Here is an 18760-nt window from a genome sequence, read left to right as displayed (position 1 = left end):
TGCGGCTTACGTTCGCAATGGAAGCGACAAGAGCGAGAAAGCACGCTTGAAGTTCGCTCGCGTGGTATCAGCTATATACACTCGCGCATACATACGCACCAGACACATATACACACGCGTTCACGGGCGTGCCCGTGCGCGCGCGCGCACACACAGACACAGAGGACATAGACACATAGAGACATAGACATATAATATACACAACAGATAAGTACACATGGAAAGATGCGTACGCGAAAATAGATGAAAGCATAGTAGAGTGAGCGCATACGCACTCCTTCGCGCGCATATATAGGGACATACACGAGCGTTCGTTGGTAGCATCACTTCGCTGATGATATACCCTACCCGAGAGTTCATTGCTCTTGGGGTGCGAGCGAGATGGAGAGATTTGTACGAGCGAAAGAGAAACGATAAGAGAGAGAGAGAGAGAGAGAGAGAGAGAGAGAGAGAGAGAAGGCGTAGGTATGGACGCACACCGGTGGAGTGACTGAAATCAACGATAAAAGAGAGAGAGAGAGAGAGAGAGAGATGCCAAGAGAGGGATTAAGCGAGAAGGAAATACACAGCGGAAGGAGTGGACCGAACGTCTAAGGAGCGACAAAGACGAATCGCGTGAAGTATTTACCGCACGCCTCGCCGACTGTTAATAATTCACACGCGATTTCCAGCACTAGCATCTCGAAGAGTGTCGAGAACTTCTCGACACGGCTTGATTTTCTCTTCCCGAGGAAGAATTTTAAGAGGTGGAAGCAGATCGACCGACAACAACCTCGACGATCATCTTCCCAAAAAGACTGTCTGACTGGTAACATCCGTGACTACTTCGATGGAGTAACTATGGAGAATTGGTAATCCGAAAATGTTGTGAAAGAGATTGAAGGGAAAGAGTGTGTTGTATGTGTATGCATGTGTATGTGTGTGTGTGTGTGCGCGCGCGCGCGTATGTGTATTTGTGTCTATGTGGGTATGTACGATGAGTAGTAACAAAGAAATAAAAGTGATTCATAATTGCGTTATTTAATAGAGTACCATCGTGCTTGAAGAAGTAAATACAGTGCTTCTTACTCGTAGGAAACAGCTGAGATGGATTCATAAATTTCAGTGAGAAGGCCGTTACTTCAGGCGAACACGTGTCCGTGCGTTGGGAAATACAGTGAAAAGCATTAATGGCGGCTCCTCGTAGAAAGATCTACGTTAAGGGATCTACGTAAAATTCTAATGGAAAAAGCTTTATATATCGACTGATTTTCGAGTAGAAAATTACAGACTCTTATTGTTAGGTTGAATATTCAATAACACGGAAGTGTTTATCTGCGAAATCGGAAAATGACGAACATGTGCTAGATCAAAGTACATATATATATATATATATATGTAGGTCTATGCGTAAGTATACCTATAATATATATACGATATATAATATATAAGTATATATCGAACGAAAGTATATATATATATATATATATATATATATATATGTATGTAGAGGCTAGAGATTGTGTACCGGACGCGGTAGCCGGGTGCAATGTACCTGGATGAGTCACACAGTAACGCAACGCGCTCGCGCACACTCGAAGAGACACGTTCACATACGTAGATTCACGCGGACGCACTTGCGTACTCTTTGTGTATGTGCTTGTGAAACTCTCTCTCTCTCTCTCTCTCTCTCTCTCTCGCTCTCTTTCCCTCTTTCTTTTTCTCTCTCTTCTCGCCAAACTCATCGTATGCGATCCTCTTGTGCGAAGAGAAACGAAGAAGCCAGGTAGAAAAGAAGGCAAGAGAGAGAAAGAGAGGAAAAAGACGAGAAATAAAAATCCAATCATTTCGACCGGTTTTGCATCGTGCCGAAGAGGATAATGGAATACCGCATCACTTTTTGCCAGTACAAGGAATATATATCCTTGCGTTAATACACGAGCTACGTTCCATCACTCTTATCTTTTCTCTCTTCGTTATTCGTTTCAGGTACGTAACTAAACGCATATCACGAAATAATACACTTTTCACCGAATATATACTAATTGTCATATCCATACGTTATATATCTATAGACATTTATAAACTCGAAAATGAAAGAGATAGAATATTTTTTCATTTCACCGAGTATCAAATTATTATTCCGTCCATCCTTATCGCGAAACTCGTATTCATTGATCTTAAACCATAACGTAAGCTCTTACGTTACTCTCGTATGTATCGAATTGCATCGAACATTCGTCCTCGGTGACTTTGAACAATGCAGACGCTTCGAGGCGTCGAAAGCGATGTACGTATGGTACGATACATACAACAAGCAACTTCCGGAGGAAAGCTACCAGAATCCATATACCCTGAAGCAATTATCGGTTAGGATACAATTAATTATTTCTCCGAACTAGACATCATTACGATCGGCATCGGTTGATTAGCTTCGCCAAGAAGGATATATCGATCGGTTATTATTACGTTATCGCGATCGAACGATCTATTTATCTTCGGTGATTACGAGAAAGCTTTACTTGAAAAACTTTACGAAATTGGTTCTCTTAAGAAAGATTAACCTTATTTCTAATAATCGAATTACGTTGAACACGGTGTAGAACACGGTGATTGATTAAATTCGAACTTGATAAAGAAGTATAGAAGCCAACTGTAACGAAAGAATTCTTTTCTAATTCAACGTTTTAACGTTGAAAGAAAATGTAAGAATAACTTCTTTAGTTTAGAACCTGTATTTAGAATGACGGAGAGAGAGAGAGAGAGCGCGCGCGAGAGAGAGAGAGAGCGAGAGAGAGAGAAGAGTGAAAGAATCGGAAAAGGCGAAGGCGAGAGACATTCGAAGACACGTCCGATGACTTTTAAAACGGGATTGCGTAATCCTTTGGATTTAGTTTACTTTCGTCGGTGTCGATGCCACGCACGTAGCGTGACCGTGGCACTGAACCAGCGGCACGAACTTTCTCGTGGCCTTCGTTCCAGGAAGACGTTTTACGTGACACGAAGAGGACGCCAATCGCTGCAGACTATCATCGTCAACTTCACGTTCGAGCGATGAAGTTAACTTCTCGTCCCTTACTATCTTGCATTCCTTGCATCGATGATATTTTATTACTGACCATCGAACGAGAAGAATAATACAAAGGATAATTATTGATTACTTATATACATAGAATATTAATTATATCGATTTATTTAGCGTCAACGAATGAATGAAAATAAATATTGCACGGTGTATATAATTGTCCGATCGATCGATCTACTCGTTTGATGTTACGTAATTTAACGAAAAAATATTTCTAAACGTTTTATCATGAAAATAGAAATGAGAGTGAAAATGATCGGGATATATAAAAATTAACGTTAAAGAGTTAAGAAATCGGTCGGTTTAGTTTAGTACGAGCAACGCTTAGCTAGCATTGTCGTCGGGGCATCTCGACGTTGCTGGCCTCGTTCTGCCACTGTCACTGTCAATGACCAACGGATCAGTGCCAATCCTTGACTTCGAACAAATTGCTCGGTCACCAAGTTAGTTAGACGTACATGTGTAACCATTTTCATCGACGTGATAACATCGACTTATTCAAAAACTTTCTGTCTCGTGATACCCATCCTAAGTTCGTCTTTCGAAACTTTTTCTTTTTTTTTTTTTCACCAGGAAAGAAGTTTTTCTTTTTTCCTTTTTCTTTTTTTCTTTCTATTTCTTTTCTTTTCTTTTTTTTTTTTTTTTTTTTTCGTCACGGTGCAATAATCTAAATGGACGTTCCCAGCTAAACGAAATGAATTTTTACGAGAGCTTCCTCCGAGAGCTTTATCAAAAGCTCTCGTTTCTCCTCTTATAATAAAATTTTCTTTTCTGCTCGAGTCACGATACTCGTCGCAGATCGAATAGGAAAGTTCTACTCCGGGCACGAGATTCTTGCTTTTACGATTGTTATAGACGATAAAATCGTGACCTGAGACGGACTCGGCTGACTCGTCGACTCGCGTCCAAGTTGTACGAACGAAACTACTTCTCCAGAGTGATATCGACTCGATTCGATCTTGTGAATCGATTTAAATCATCGATCATCCACCCCAGAGTAGACATATCGTTTTGCATTAGGTATAACATCGAGGTACAGTTAAGTATGTTATTCTTGACACTCGAATACGATGTTACAAAAACAAAAAAAAAAAAAAAACTCCTAAGTTACGAGGACCTTGATTCCCCTTCGCCACTTCCTTCCCCTGCCCTCCCTGCCCGCCTCCCAAAGAAAACTGTCCAAACTTGAAATTCAAACTAAGGATTTCGGACTCTATCAATCGAATCTACCCGAAGGCTATCTTTCGTGAGACTGTATAATTTGATCGGTCGTATACATACGCATCGACATTTGCAGAGTGCTCGCAAAAATCACTATCGAACTTTTAATTTCACGTGATGGTTAAGGATCAATTTTGATCGATCTCGATATTTATTATTATAACGCTTAATATAATCATAGTAATGACGAAATTCAAAGCTTTGATTAAAGAATAAAAAAATAAAATCTGTACCTCTAATAAAAATGTTAGTATTAGTGCTTTGCTCATCGTAGTAATAAATTCAAACGCTTTTAGAGATTTTCCGCGAATGTGGTTCGCGTAAGCGTATAAAGAGAGAGAGAGAGAGAGAGAGAGAGAGAGAGAGAGAGAGAGAGAGAGAGACGGTACAAAGTGGGGAGAGAGAAAAGAGAGAAGACGAAGCGAAATGTCAGTCGACGCTCTATTTGCAAATAGAGAGAGAGAGAGGGAGAGAGAGGGAAAGAGAGAGAAGAGAGAGAGAGACAAGGTTGTAGTAGCTCGATCCACGGAGAAGATAGAATAAGAGGAGAGAATACTCGAGGATGGCACGGCTTGTCCGTTCGCGGAGACAATGAAAGAGAGGAGAGAAGGTGGATAGGTCGATCGAAAGAGAAATCGTGCAGGGTACGTACGGGCGACGATGCGAGAGCGGCCGCGCGTATCCAAGAGATTATGGACGCCGCGATACGCTTCCGACCTTTCTCGCACACATTTCTATCATAACCTTTTACGGAAAAAAGAGCTTGGTACGAGTTTTTCCGCGCTTAAAAGATACAAACGGAGTTGCTTCTATGTATTATATATAATATCTATAAATAAAACTTATGTATGTATGTATGTATGTATGTATGTATGTATGTAAATAGATAGATAGATAGATATATGTATAAAAGCTACGTATAAAAGGGCGGTGGTCTTCGATTAATATGTTCAAGAGAGAAAAGAATGATGATTCAAACGCAAAAAGGTTGCCGATCTTTCCACATGTTGTTCTTGTTGTTCTTGTTGTTGTTCTTGTTGTTGTTGTTGTTGTTGTTGTTGTTGTTAATTAAAAAAAAAAATATATATATATACAAAAAGGATAAATTATTGAAAGAAATGAAACAAACCTTGCTTAATGACGATGCCTGAAGGCACCTGGACTATCGGTAGCGCGGCGTTCGGTGGATTAGCAGCGATGGTTCCTGGTGTACCAGGAGGTGGTGAGGCACTCGCACTCCCAACTGATCCAGGATCGCTGAATCCTTGAGTGCTGTTCTCCTCTGGACCGTCGAAGAAGCTTAAATTGAACTCGCTACCGGCATCGAAGGACACTTCCGGAGTGAGCGTGTCCGGCGCCGGGGCGCTACCCAGACCCGCGCTCAGGGACTGGTCGATTTTGAAAACGTCCATTGTACGAAGGAAACTGATGATGCTGCCCGGCGATGGTACACCTCGCTAACGGGCACGTCGCTCACCATTCGCGTTCTCGCGGCACTCTCGACAAAGACTATAGCGACTTTTTCTTTCTCTCTCTCTCTCTCTCTCTCTCTCTCTTTCTCTTTTTCTCTTTTTCTCTCTCCTTCTTTCGTTTTATCCTCGACTTATCTCGAACGTCAACGTTTACGTTCTAGTCCCTCTCTTTCCCAGTTTACTTCTTCTGTTTCCTTTTCTTTTCAGTATATTTATTCCTTTTGAAAAGGAAGGAACACTTTACCAAAGGCGACAGGATTTTATATCCTCTTCGAAAAAACTATCTCAAAGTATACAATTCCTGACAATCCTTCTCTCTTCCTCGTACGATCCTTCCTCTTCATATCGTCGAGATGGAAATTTAAGGTCCCCCCCTTCGGTCACTTGAATCGTAGACGATTCGACTTCGTGTCTCGTCTTTGTTGTCCACGTAAAACCCTCCCAAATACGCGAGCGAATGGAAAGAAGAAAAGAGAAAGAAAAAAGAAAAAAAAAAAAAAAAGAAAAAAGAAAGAAAGAAAGAAAACAAAAACAAAACAAAACGTAACGTAAAATCGTATCAAAATCGAAATCGTAGATTGGGATGACAAAGTTCGACGAACATTCTCGATGATTCGACGAAGATATATATCGAAGATGGATCCGAGTTCCGGGATTTTACGAACGAGGAAGTCGAGCGCGCACGTTCCTTCGTTCGTTCGATAAACAATTGTAAGAAATAAATAAATAAAGAAATCGCTCCGTTCGGAGAAATCACACGAGAGTCAATTTCTATATGAGCTAACTTCGATATACTTTTATCGACTCGTTATGATCTCCTGCGATATTTCTTATCTTTTTCTTTTACTCTTTTTTTATTTCGTACGTGTTAATGATCTCTGCGATCACATTGATGGTTTGTTTAACAGGGAAATTAAAAACAAAACGAAAAAATCCACACTTGTCACCAACACATCACATCATTCAAAAACGATGGGGGAGGGGTTTCTCTCTCTCTCTCTCTCTCTCTCTCTCTCTCTCTCTCTCACTCTTTCCTCTCTCGCTCTCTCTTGTTGTATGTCCATAAGAGTGTGTATGCATATGCATATATATATATACATATATGTATATGTATATATATATATACATATATATACATATGCAATTATTTACTCGTATAGATCTACGTATATATTATATATATATATATATATACATATATACATATATGTATATATATATATCTTTTTATATCGCATAGATCCATAAAACGACGTTGCTAGGGACGCTTTTTACGACGCTCGGCATCATCTTCGCTCGGGACCATTTTGTCGCGATCATCATCCTCTTGGTCGATGAACGAGCCTCTAGTTTTCTCTCGCTCTGTCTCTCTCTCTCTCTCTCTCTCTCTTTCACTCTCTCTCTCTCTCTCTCTCTCTCTCTCTCTCTCTTCCTTTCTTTTTTTTCTCTTGCGAATTTAACGACGCGAGGGTTCAACCCATTATTTTCGAGATCGGAAACGATCGCTTCTGTATGTAATAGCCCGTTCGCGTTTAGTTTCCTTCTCCTTCCGTTTCTTCTCCTTCCACTTCTTAAAAACCACCTCTCTCTCTCTTTCTTTCTCTCTTTCTCTTTCTTTCTCTCTCACTTCTCTCCCACCCTTCACTCTTCGTTCCTCTCTTCCGAGAGAACTCTTTTCTTGTAACGCAAGAACTGCGGCCTTTTTCGCCGAGTTTCATCTGTCGACTGCCGGTGCCGCCATTGCGTGCGATCCATTGCTGAAAGTAAAATCAAAACGAAAAGAAAATCAGAAACTAAGGGCAAAAAAGCAGAAAATCGAAAGGAAGAAAGTAAATCGCGTTATTTGGAAAAATGAAGAATCAGAAAAATGATTGATCGATTGATTGATTGATTGATTTCTACAATGAAATGTGTGGAAAAGAAAAATGGGGTAGGAGGATAAAAGAAGAACGTGTCCTCGAGTTATCGGAAAAAGAGACGTGTATTTTAGCTCGTACTCCATTCGCATTCGGTTTTCTCTCTTTCTCCCACGTATGCATACACTAACGCGCGTGCACATACATACATACACACACACACACACCCACACCCACACACACACACACACAGTTAAACAAAGAATAACACACGTTAGGCACACGGACACACATATACACGCACTTTTATTCAACATGAAATTTACTATCGCACGTTCGCTCACGACAGCTCGACCGATCGTAAAGCAAACGATCGTTTATCGGATTCCAGCGAACGCGAAAGCGTCCGTCTTTCCACCATCGAGAAGTCTCGAGCGAACGCGGAAGATTTTTTTTCTCTCTTGTGTGTCCGTCCGCGTAACGCGCGAATAGAAAAAGAGAGAGAGAGAGAGAGAGAGGAATGGACGAAAGGATCGTAAAAGAGACGAAACGAAATAAGGGAAGAACGGCAGGGTCGCGTGGAGAACGCTAGGAAAAAAAAAACGGGAAAAGATTGGCAAAATTCGAACGAAAAAGATATAAGGACGTACAGAGAAAAAAGAGAAAAAAGATAAAAGAAGACAGAAAGACAGCGAGATAGAAAGAGAGAGAAAGAGAAAGAGAGAGAGAGAGAGAGAAAGAGAGAGAGAGAGAGAGAGAGGTGGACAACGAAGAAGCGCGAGAGAAAGACGAGGAGGAGAATGAGAAAAAGCGAATGTCATTGCCGTAATCTTCGGACGTTGACTTCCTCTTGGCTCGTCCCTCCTTCCTCGCGACTTGCAGCCCCTCCCTTCGCCAACATTTACGCCATGCCCCCCCCCTTCTCTCCTTCCTACCTTTCTCCCCTATCCACCTCCTTTGTCCTCTCCCTCTCACCTGTGCGTCTTTCCACCTCCCCGAATCCCTCACCGACATACTCTTTCTCTCTCTTTCTCTCTCTGTCTCTGTATCTCTATCTCTCTTTATGTCTCTTCGTTCGCGATGCCCCTTTTTCTCACCACTCGTAAGCCCCTCTTTTTTCACTAACTCCTTCCCTTTCTCTCTCTCTCTCTCTCTCTCTCTCTCTCTCTCTCTCTGTTCTCTTCGTTCGTTGTAATTTTCTTTACCCATATTCTTAATTTTCTAACGATACACCTCGCCGTGATTCTCTAGCGAGAATGATACATACTATACACGTAGATAGAGACGCGATATACATATGTATATTAAAAGATCGAAGGATAGAGATCGATGATAAATTTGATTGAGTTAAATACAAAGGTAGATGTCGTTCGGATCAGATAAATTTTTATTTAGTTACTTATTCGAATAAAGATTTACTCGTAACATTTATCACGTATTCGTAGGGTAAAACGTGATCGTTTCTAAGTTGAAAATACGGTACCCGATATTGCGACGAAATAAATCGACGATCGCGGCACCGATAAGAGACGACGCTTGAATCGAAAGGATTTTTGTAGGAGAAGTGCCAAGATGGAAATCGATTTATATCGCAAAGGGAATCGTACCTAAGCACGATGGACCGTGACGACGAAACGGCCGATCTGGTGATGATTTATTCGCCAGGCTGACTCACCGTTTGGCCCGACGGTGAAAATACGATAGGTATACCTATACACGAAGGCCTATATAAGTTGTCTGTAAAGAAGGAGGATGAGGAGGAGGAGGAGGAGAAAAAGAGACGTAGGGAAGAGGTGGACCGTGAACTAAGATCGTTTCTTCTTTATGTACGAAGAAGAAGAAGAAGAAACAAATGTTACTCCGCTAGATAGAGTGGTAACATATAATATCCAAGGAAATTCGCAAAGTTGACCAGTTTAAAGTAGGAGGACGGTTTTAAGAGAGGCTCATCCGAGCGGCGCTTTCGCGGCCTGGCAGACGATGGTCATTTGTCTCGCACAACGCCTGTGCCCGGTTTCCGCGTTCCATCCGCGTCACAACTCAGTGCGTTCACCTTGCTCCTCCGGTTATCAAAATCGAAGCTGCCGTCGTCTTTCTCTCTCTCTCTCTCTCTCTCTCTCTCTCTCTCTCTCTCTCTCTCTCTCTCTCTCTTGGTGACTACGAATTATAACGTTAGTTTCACGAACGATGTGATATATACCAAGATTCGTATACACGAGGGCCACGTGCTTCTTATCGAGAATAGTATTACGAAAGGATATGCATAAAATAATAACAGAAGGGGATATACATAAATTGAGAAATATTATCTCGTACTAATACGAGCAAACAAATTATTTTTTATATTAGGATCGTCGTAATATAATGACTGTCATCTAGGCATAACTCTTAACTTTTAGGAAGTATCATGATGCAAAGCACGATCGATCGTTCAATAATCGAATATCCCTACTACTTTTAGAAATAGAATCGGGATTCTAACGCGTCGATCGCGAAGGAGAGCGCAACGAACTCTCGTAACTTGTACGGGAGAATGACCTAAGAACAAACACGTCGATTCGCGATTGGTAGGTGAGAATCGTGAAAGAATAATAAGAGAAGGAGGAAGAGGAGGAGGAGGAGGAGGAAGAGGACGACGACGAGAACGAGGAAGAGGAAGAAGAGGAGGTGATGCATAGTAGTAGTATTAGTAGTAGTAGTACTAGTAGGAGTAGTAGTAATAGTACTAGTAGAAGTAAAAGTAGTAGTACTAGTAGTCGTAGAAGAAGAAGAAGTTTTCGGCTAGATTTACCTGTCGTAGACGTCACCGTTAATTCTCCGTGCATCCAGAGGACGAACAACGATCCTCCGATCTCGCGTAGAGCGAGGACGCGCGCGCGCGGCCGTCCTTAGGCTCGGCAGGATAACAGGACGATGGCACGATGCACGGTTCGCGAAGAGAGAGAGGACGAGGACGAAGAGGAGCGCTCGAGAATCGTGAAGCGTGACTGGTTCCGCTTAAAGCTTCATTCACACCTGCCACAATATCACTCTTCGTCTATTTTTTTTCTATTTATCCTCTCTCTCCCTCTCTCTCTCTCTCTCTCTCTCTATATATATATATATATATATATATATATATATATATATATATATATATCTATATATATATCTGTCCCTCTTTTTCTCTTTTCCTCTCTCTCTCTCTCTCCCTCTCTCTCTCTCTCTCTCTTCTATCGATTCTCTTTTCCACTATCCAAAATCGAAATAATATCCTTAACGTGATCGGCACGCGACGAAGAAAGAGCTTCGATCTTCGTTGATCGTCGATGTCTCGGAATGGCGATTGCGTCTTCGATCACCGAACGATTTCATCGCGTCGCGTGTGCGTAAACGCGGTGTATACAAGGAGAGAGAGAGAAAAAGGTACACGCGCGAGAGAATCCCTCGTTGGGATTCGAACGGGAAAGAGCGTTTTGGAAGAAAGAGAGAATTAAGGACTCGCGAGAGAGAGGAGCCCTCTCGGTGCCCTCTCGCGATCACGTGCGTTTGTCGCGAGTCACGGCACACACGGTGTGTGTAACGTACGGGCCGGCGACTCGCCTCTCCTTCGTATCGCGCGAGTACCGAGAGAGCGACTTCTCTCCCTGTCTTTCTCCTCCACCTCCTCCTCCTTTACCTCCTTCTCAAAGTACCTTCCCTCCCCTCTTTCTATCTCTCTCTCTCTCTCTCTCTCTCTTTCCCTCCCCCCTTCCTTCTTGAGGGCTTACCTGTGAGGTAAGTAAAAGCAGCGTACCGCCGTACGTGTTACGGCATCGCGCGACTCGGCCGACTCGTAGACCGTCGTCGAGGAGGCATCGTCGAGCTTCGTCGAGGAGGAGAAGGGAGAGAAAGAGGGAGAGGGAGAATCGAGCGAACGGGTCGGAGGTGAGTCCTGGAGGTGGACGAGTGATCCCGTCCCCAAGTGAGAAAGAGAAAGAAAGAGCGAGGAGGAGAAAGAGGGGAGAAACCACGTCGTCGTCGTCGTCGTCGTCGTCGTCGTCGTCGTCAGCGTCGTCAGCGTCGTTGTCGTCGTCGTCGTCAACGTCGTCAGCGTCGTCGTCGACGGCAGCAACAACGACGTCGACGACGCCGACGTCGGTCGGATCGCCAACCGGTGGGGAGTAAACGTGGACCGACTCCCGCTCTACAGAATAGTGGGGGAAGGATCGCGGTGGACTTCTCTCGATGGTGGGGGAAACGAGTGGACCAACTAGGTTCGCCAGCGAGCCGCGCGGTTCATTGACCTCTCGCCGGATAGAGAGAGAGAGAGAGAGAGAGAGAGAGAGAGAGAGAGAGAGAGAGAGAGAGAGAGAGAGGGAGGGAGAGAGAAAGAGAAAGAGAGAGAGAGAGAGAGAGAGAGAGAAGCGCCAGGAGAACCGAACGGACGGCAGGCCGGCCGCGTTCGACCCGTTGCTAAAACAGAATTTGTACCGGCACTTTATGCCGCTCATCTTCGTAAGGCCGAAGAGAGAGAGAGAGAGAGAGAGAGAGAGGGAGGGAGGGGGGGAGAAAGAGAGAAAGGGAGACAAACAGAAAGAAACAAGAATAGAAAGAGATATTTGTTAACTTATGAAAATTATGATGAGTAATAGATCAATGGTCGAAAAAAAAAAATTATAAAATATCAAAGCTAATGGTTGAAAAAGTATTATCTCTCATTGATTATTGGATTGAGGATCAATCAGGTAAGGATCGATCGTATAAAGGATTTCCTACGATCTTATCCACGAAGGCAAAGATTCTTTCAATCGGTTCAACGACTTATCTTCGATAAAGAGTAACGCGTTTTCTGATCGAGTACCGAAGTAGGATCGAAGATGGCCGGTAGGAGCGACAACGAGCGTTTTACGAGAAAGGGATGAAGTTGCCGTGTAAGACTGTCGACTGCACACGGTGGGCACACGGTGGGCACACGGCGTATACACTTGTCGGGAAAGGAGATGCGCGACTCGGTGTAATGAACCGGGGAAACCGGTTACATCCGCGCGCTCGCGCTCATGTTCGCGCGCGCGCGCGCATAACCGCGCACGTACCTATATATACAGATCTACTTGGTCTCTACTTGCGTTACATTATGCGAACTGCTGCTACTCGCAAACGAGCTTTCGCCTTGCACGGGTTTGTGACGAGTCTTTAAACTTTTATTCTGTTCCGCTATTATATAAACACCTTTTCCATTCGAGCATTCGTATATTAGCCTTTACGAAATTTTCACGCTACCACCATTTCGCTGAGACATCGATCATATGTACGACGAATACGCATCTAACGATTTTGTCGCTTCGTTTAATCGTTAATTCGATTCTCGTTGAATTTCTTTAATGTTTCTTTATTATTTCGTCAATAGTTATACAAACGCTGGCATTAGATGAAAATCTTTCAATTCGAATGACGAATGATTAATAAAAAGATTTATTATTATTAGGGAATTATTTTTCCATGAATTATGAAATTAAAAAAGAATGCTTTCTCTTTTCTTTTTCTCATCTTTTTCTTTTTTTGTTTCTTCTTTTTTTTTTTTCCAAGTCCACCAATCTTTCATAACTCTATGATTTCATAACTCTATGATTCTATTGTAGACATATTGCTTTATTGCATTTCCTCGCAGTGTGCTCGTTACTTTCGTTAGTTTTTATTCTCCGTATGATGGATCGACGCGTCGATACTTTCTCGATACTTTACTTGCAAGGCTCGCACAACGCGATGAGGAAAATCCTAGAACACTTTGAAAGCATTTGCTTTGATCGCTTCAACTTCGATCACAATTTTTCTTCATTGACGGGCCAACATCGACGTTCCTATCCGATCGATGTTTATAAAGAAAGGCTTTCCCGATTTCAATGATATCGCGATGCTATTTCATGGACGAAAGAAAATAAAAATATGTACATATCTATCCAGATAGGGAATGATAAAAAAAAAAGAAAAAAGAAAAAAAAAAACACATTGCAAGATCGTTCCGATTTTATTCGAGAAACGAAAGATAATAGCTCTGTTAGTTCGTTGAAAAAACAAGTTATCTCACGTTTCAATATTTTCTTCGCGAATAATATCAACGTTTTCTCAGAGAACGTGGACATAATATATCAAGTAAAAATTATGCTTCCTCCTGTCCATGAAACATGCAAGAAATAATTTTTCGAGGCTACCAAAGCGACGAATGATTTTTTATCCCCGAAACTTAGGAACCACGAAAAAAAAAATGAAAAGAAAAGAAAGGAAAAGAAAGAAAAAGAAAAAGAAAAAGAAAAAAAAAAGAAAAGGAAAAGAAAAAAATGCCCACGTGACGTAGCGTTTCTCGAGCATGACGCTAGTAGCTGTATCCTCGAACAGGGTCGTGGAAAAGTATTACGACCATAAAACTGCCAGCGTTGCGTGGAAAGAGAAAAAAGGAGAGCACACATAGACACACGGAAAGCGATAAAATTCAATTATGAAGAAGCGGCAGGGCTCGCACGGTACTTCCGGTCTCGAGGATCTTCCGGTTCGCCATAAATCGTTCTGATGTAAACTAAAGAAAGAAAGAAAGAAAGAAAGAAAGAAAGAAAGAAAGAAAGAAAGAAAGGAAGAAGAAAAGAACGAAAGAGAGAGAGAGAGAGAGAGAGAGAGAAAGAGAGAAAGTAAAGAAAGTCAGACAGAGAAAGAAAAAGAGAGAAGGAACCAGCGATAGAGAGAAAGAGGGAAGAAGAGAGGGAGATAGTTTACACGAAGGGGGTTGGACGAAAGGGTGCTAGTTTAACGCGGGAAGGAGAAAGAAGAGAAAGAGAGAGGGAGAGAGAGAATACAGGGGAAGAGTAGGAAAACGGAGTAGATAGGAGGGGGTTGAAGAAAACACATAATAGGGTGGGGCGCTTTGCTGCCGCTTTTGAATCGATCCAACACCGGCTACAGCTGGAGCCTCATCCCACCTGGGTCGCGCTCAGTGGTTCTCATTTCTCCGTAGTTCTCTTGGAAAGGTAACTCCAAGAGCTTTATCGGTGAGGATAGAGAGAGAAACGACGGACGCGATGGGATTTAGATTAATGTCAGATTTAAAGTCCATGCTGGAACGAAAGAAACTAGGTCGCATCCGGAAGCGCTCACCACCACCACTACCATCACCGCCACCACCGCCACCACCACCACCACCACCACCATCACCACCACCACTACTACCACTGGTAACACGATGTTAAGTAAACGCGTTCGCGAACATGCTCGTGCGCGCAGGAATACGCGAATGCGCGTTTACGTTCGTACGACCCTGGCCGAAATTGTTTTTTTCTTCTCGTAGTAGGACGAGAAGTATGCTCTTCCGTTCGATTCTTTTATAAACGACAACAACTTCGAATTAACTTCACGCGAAATATAAAGAATTATCCATTCGCAATATTCAATACCCCCGTTTCATTTGTACTTTCTCGAATGCGCTTAATCTGCCGGAAAAGAGATTTTCTTTCTACTCGACGTTAATAGATTCCTTTAGGATCGTCAATTTCTTTAAGTGTTCCTCTTTTCTTCTTCTTTTTGTTTTTTTGTTTTTTCTTTTTTTTTCTTGTTCCCTATCTTTCCTTTCTCTTATTGTCGTAAGCGTATCATACTCGACTACGTTCATTCTCAGTTGAGTCGAACGAAAAGATGATAAAGAAAAAATTTGCAGAATTGATAATAAAAAAAAAAAAAAAAAAGAAGAAAAAAATGAAGAAGAGATAATCGTTGTTAATTAATATCTAATATTCGATTTAAAACACTTTGAAGGATCATAATGAAGAAAAAGAAAAAGTAATTCATACTTTCATCAAGCGTTACAATACTTTAGTTGAAACGTAACTTTTGATATATTTGCAGTTCATACTGAATGAAAGAGAAAGAAAGCTTCTCTACCGTAACTCGGTTGCCCTGGGAATCGAAATAGTCCCGATATCGGATCGCTCGTAGATTCGAAAGAGTATTAGTTTAATGGAGAAGGGACTCACCGTTGTTGTTGCGCAGGATAGAACCAGGACTCGTGGCCTCGAGAGGGCTGCTCGGTTCTTCCGTGCTCGGCTCCCTCTTCACGCTGAAATAGAAACATGCATTATGTATTCAACGGTAAAGTAGAAGAACGTAGCCCCAAAAGTGGTCCAAGTATAAGGGAACGATAGTTGTCGAGTCAGAAGTTTGAAACTATATATATATACAAGGACATTGTAACACGTTGCCATCGCAGATGTCCTTCTCGATTTTTATTGGTCACGGTCTTGGCTGAGGAACTGTAAAAAAAGGATAATAAGAAACGAATTCGACCTACTTTTCGTATTCCCTTCGTTTCGAATCACAAAGTAATAAAGATTCATGATGAAACATGAAGATTCTATATGTGAATTTGACGACTAATCAATGTCTCCTATAAAGGAACTATATATTTTCGAAGGTGATAATGAATTAACGTATTAAATGAACATCAATGCAAGCCGATGCGCTATCGATCAGCTTATGAACCACTGAAATGCATCCTAAATATATAACATCGGACGTCTTTGAATGAACGAACGAGTTGCTTTACTCGCGGTCGCTTCTATACGCGCGATTCAATTACCGCGCTTTCACAATTACCTACTCTCTTCGTGCCAATTTAACCACCGAGAATGGTTTTCAGTTTTGAGCCTTTTTTCATCGTTGAGATTTAACGTTTAAATACGAGCTACGCTTTCAAAAAGGAAAAAAATACTTTTCTCTGGATTTTCTTTAACTCTCTTTCTCTGTCTATTTATCTATGTATCTCAACGATCGTTATAAATACCACGTGCGAAACGTAATGAATGAATAATAATTCATACGGGATGTGGATTTCGAGAGTTCTTTCGAAACGAGAAAAAAAGAAAAAAAAAAAAAAAAAAAGAAAAAGAAGAAAAAGAAGAGAAAGAAAAATTGTTGAAAGAAAAATGAGATTTATTCAATCGGAAAATTTTTTCTTGAAAAAATAAAATATCGGATAAACGTTAGAACCATTTTCCTCTGACCAACGATGGCAGAAGACATCGATTACTCTGCGAATCGTCCGCGCTATTCCGAGTACCATCGATAATTATTACCTTCGAATAGGTGGAACGAATTGGGTCGCCCGAAAATATCTTCCTCTAAAGGTTCCAATCACTCGCAATACCTTCTTAAACGTTCTGGAAATCTCTTCGCAATTTCTATTTACTTAAAGGTCGTACAAACTTATCGATTGGATATTTCATACGTGCGATTATAATGTCGATAATGACAGCTTACATTCGAATGAAATTTAAATTGGAAAGATAATAATTGTGAAATCGTCGTGGTGATCATTGGAAATCGATTATCAAAATTAGAAAAAAAAAAAAAAAAAAAAAAAAAAAAAAAAAAGAAAAGAAAAGAAATAATTTTCTAAACAAATGCATAAAAAATAAACGCTATAAAGAGAAAGAAATAAATCGATATATCGAGCTTTCCACAAATATCTTTGATATCTTAAATATCTATTTCATCGTATGGAACTGCTCCATTTTCATTAAATCGACGTAAATGAAATTTGATAAATATTTAACTTTCTAGTACCTCACTCCGGATTCGTTCATCTAATGAAAAAAAATCTTTGAAAATTATGTAGGATTTGACTATTCGTTTATGAGGAGATCTTTAACTTTTAAAAATGTCTATCTTCGATCGAAGATATTGATAAATTTTAATTACGATAAAAAGTGCATGGAGTGAATAAAAATCGACGCTCACGATCTTAATTTTCTATTTTTGGAGTTTGTTAAGGAAAGAACCAAAGGGGGAGGGGCAAAAAAAAAGGGGAAAAAAAAAAAAGAAAAGAAAAAACGAAATTTAAACTTTTTCACGGAAAAATCGTTTCCGTTGAAGCCGTATTCGTGGCTTACATTTTTAAATTGTTGGAATGGAAAATGTGGTCGGAGGTTGGCTTAAGGCACGATGCTCTTAAAGTTTACATTATTAAATGTGTCGATGCAGGTACGCTTGTCTTTACAAACGGCCAGAGACTCTACGACGAAGCTGACTACTCGCGACAATGTCCCGGCAAGGGTGACTTTTGAAGGCCGTATGTGCATACCCAAGCAAGCAAAAGTTACAAACTTTCACGAATCTATCATATTCGCGTTAATAATGAGGAAGTATCGGCTACATAATAAAATTTTCAACTTATAGCTAGAAATATTTACTCGACCTTCTAGATAAAGTAGTACGACGATGCTAATTTGCTATCATTACTTGTTACAAGATACAGCATCTCATCGAACAGTAGAACGTTAGTATCGTATATAGATATATACATATTCATCTTACTGGTAAACTTTTCCAAGAACTTTCAGAAACTTATACAAAACATATATAAAACTTCTTTCAACCATACATATTATTTATACTCCGATGAAAGATCAAATAAAACTTGACGATATCGTATATTATAGATAATATCCATAATGTTAGCTGGAAAAGAATGCGATGACAATTTTTTATTATATTTTTTGAATGATTCAAACGTTTACATTCTCACCTGATAAAAGTGGAATCTGCCGAAGGACTGGAAGGTCTTGGTGAGGAACTCGCGGTGGAGGCAGTATTGGTCTCCTCCACGTCCATCATTGTTCATACCGACGATCGCGCTCGATACAATTCCAATGGAACTAAGGAACCTGAAGAAGGACGGTTGCGACGACGACGACGACGACGACGACGACGACGACGACGACGACGACAACGACAACGACAACGACAACGACGACGACGACGACGACGACGACGACGACGACAACGATGATGATGATGATGATGAGCCGAGGATCGCCAATCCGTCAGGCTCGTCGATCGCTCGACGTACAATTCCGTGGAGAACAGAAACCATAAAGTTTTGGGGGATTGCGATGAGAGGGGGTTGGGGGTTGGTTTCACGCCCGTCCGCGAGCGCGGGCTTACGGGAAACAACTGACAAATGATGTTACCCCCACCGTTTTGGTTTACTACCGAGCGCCTGCAAACCTGCGCCTCACACACCTGCCATGCAGGAAACATTCGCAACGCGCAGGCGTCCTTCATTCGAGAATTCTCTTCTACCCTTTTCCTGAAATCAAAGAATACGTTAATGGTAAATATATAAATAATATCGTATTACGAAATTA

At 41.3% G+C, this 18760-nt stretch overlaps 1 protein-coding gene across 3 annotated transcripts in view; it reads right to left on the bottom strand.

The window, feature by feature from the left end:
- The window catches only part of LOC124952413 (ecdysone-induced protein 78C), a 78310-nt gene extending 59613 nt beyond the window's left edge, over positions 1 to 18697 (bottom strand). The window contains exons 1-3 of one of the 3 annotated variants that reach the window (XM_047502261.1): positions 18139 to 18194; positions 15590 to 15672; positions 5415 to 7514 (exon numbers count right to left, since the gene is read on the bottom strand). In XM_047502261.1, the coding sequence (XP_047358217.1) occupies positions 5415 to 5697 (283 nt within the window). In that variant the 5' untranslated portion in view covers positions 5698 to 7514; positions 15590 to 15672; positions 18139 to 18194. Of the gene's footprint in view, positions 1 to 5414; positions 7515 to 10404; positions 10713 to 15589; positions 15673 to 18138 lie in introns of those variants that run through there. The other 2 variants (XM_047502272.1, XM_047502252.1) reach the window with 2 other exon arrangements.
- Positions 18698 to 18760: the final 63 nt, after the last annotated feature.

This window comes from Vespa velutina, chromosome 1 (assembly GCF_912470025.1).
Source record: "Vespa velutina chromosome 1, iVesVel2.1, whole genome shotgun sequence".
NCBI lineage: Eukaryota > Metazoa > Arthropoda > Insecta > Hymenoptera > Vespidae > Vespa > Vespa velutina.
Note: the sequence above shows the minus strand (reverse complement) of the source record. Positions and strands in the feature narration are given on the sequence as shown.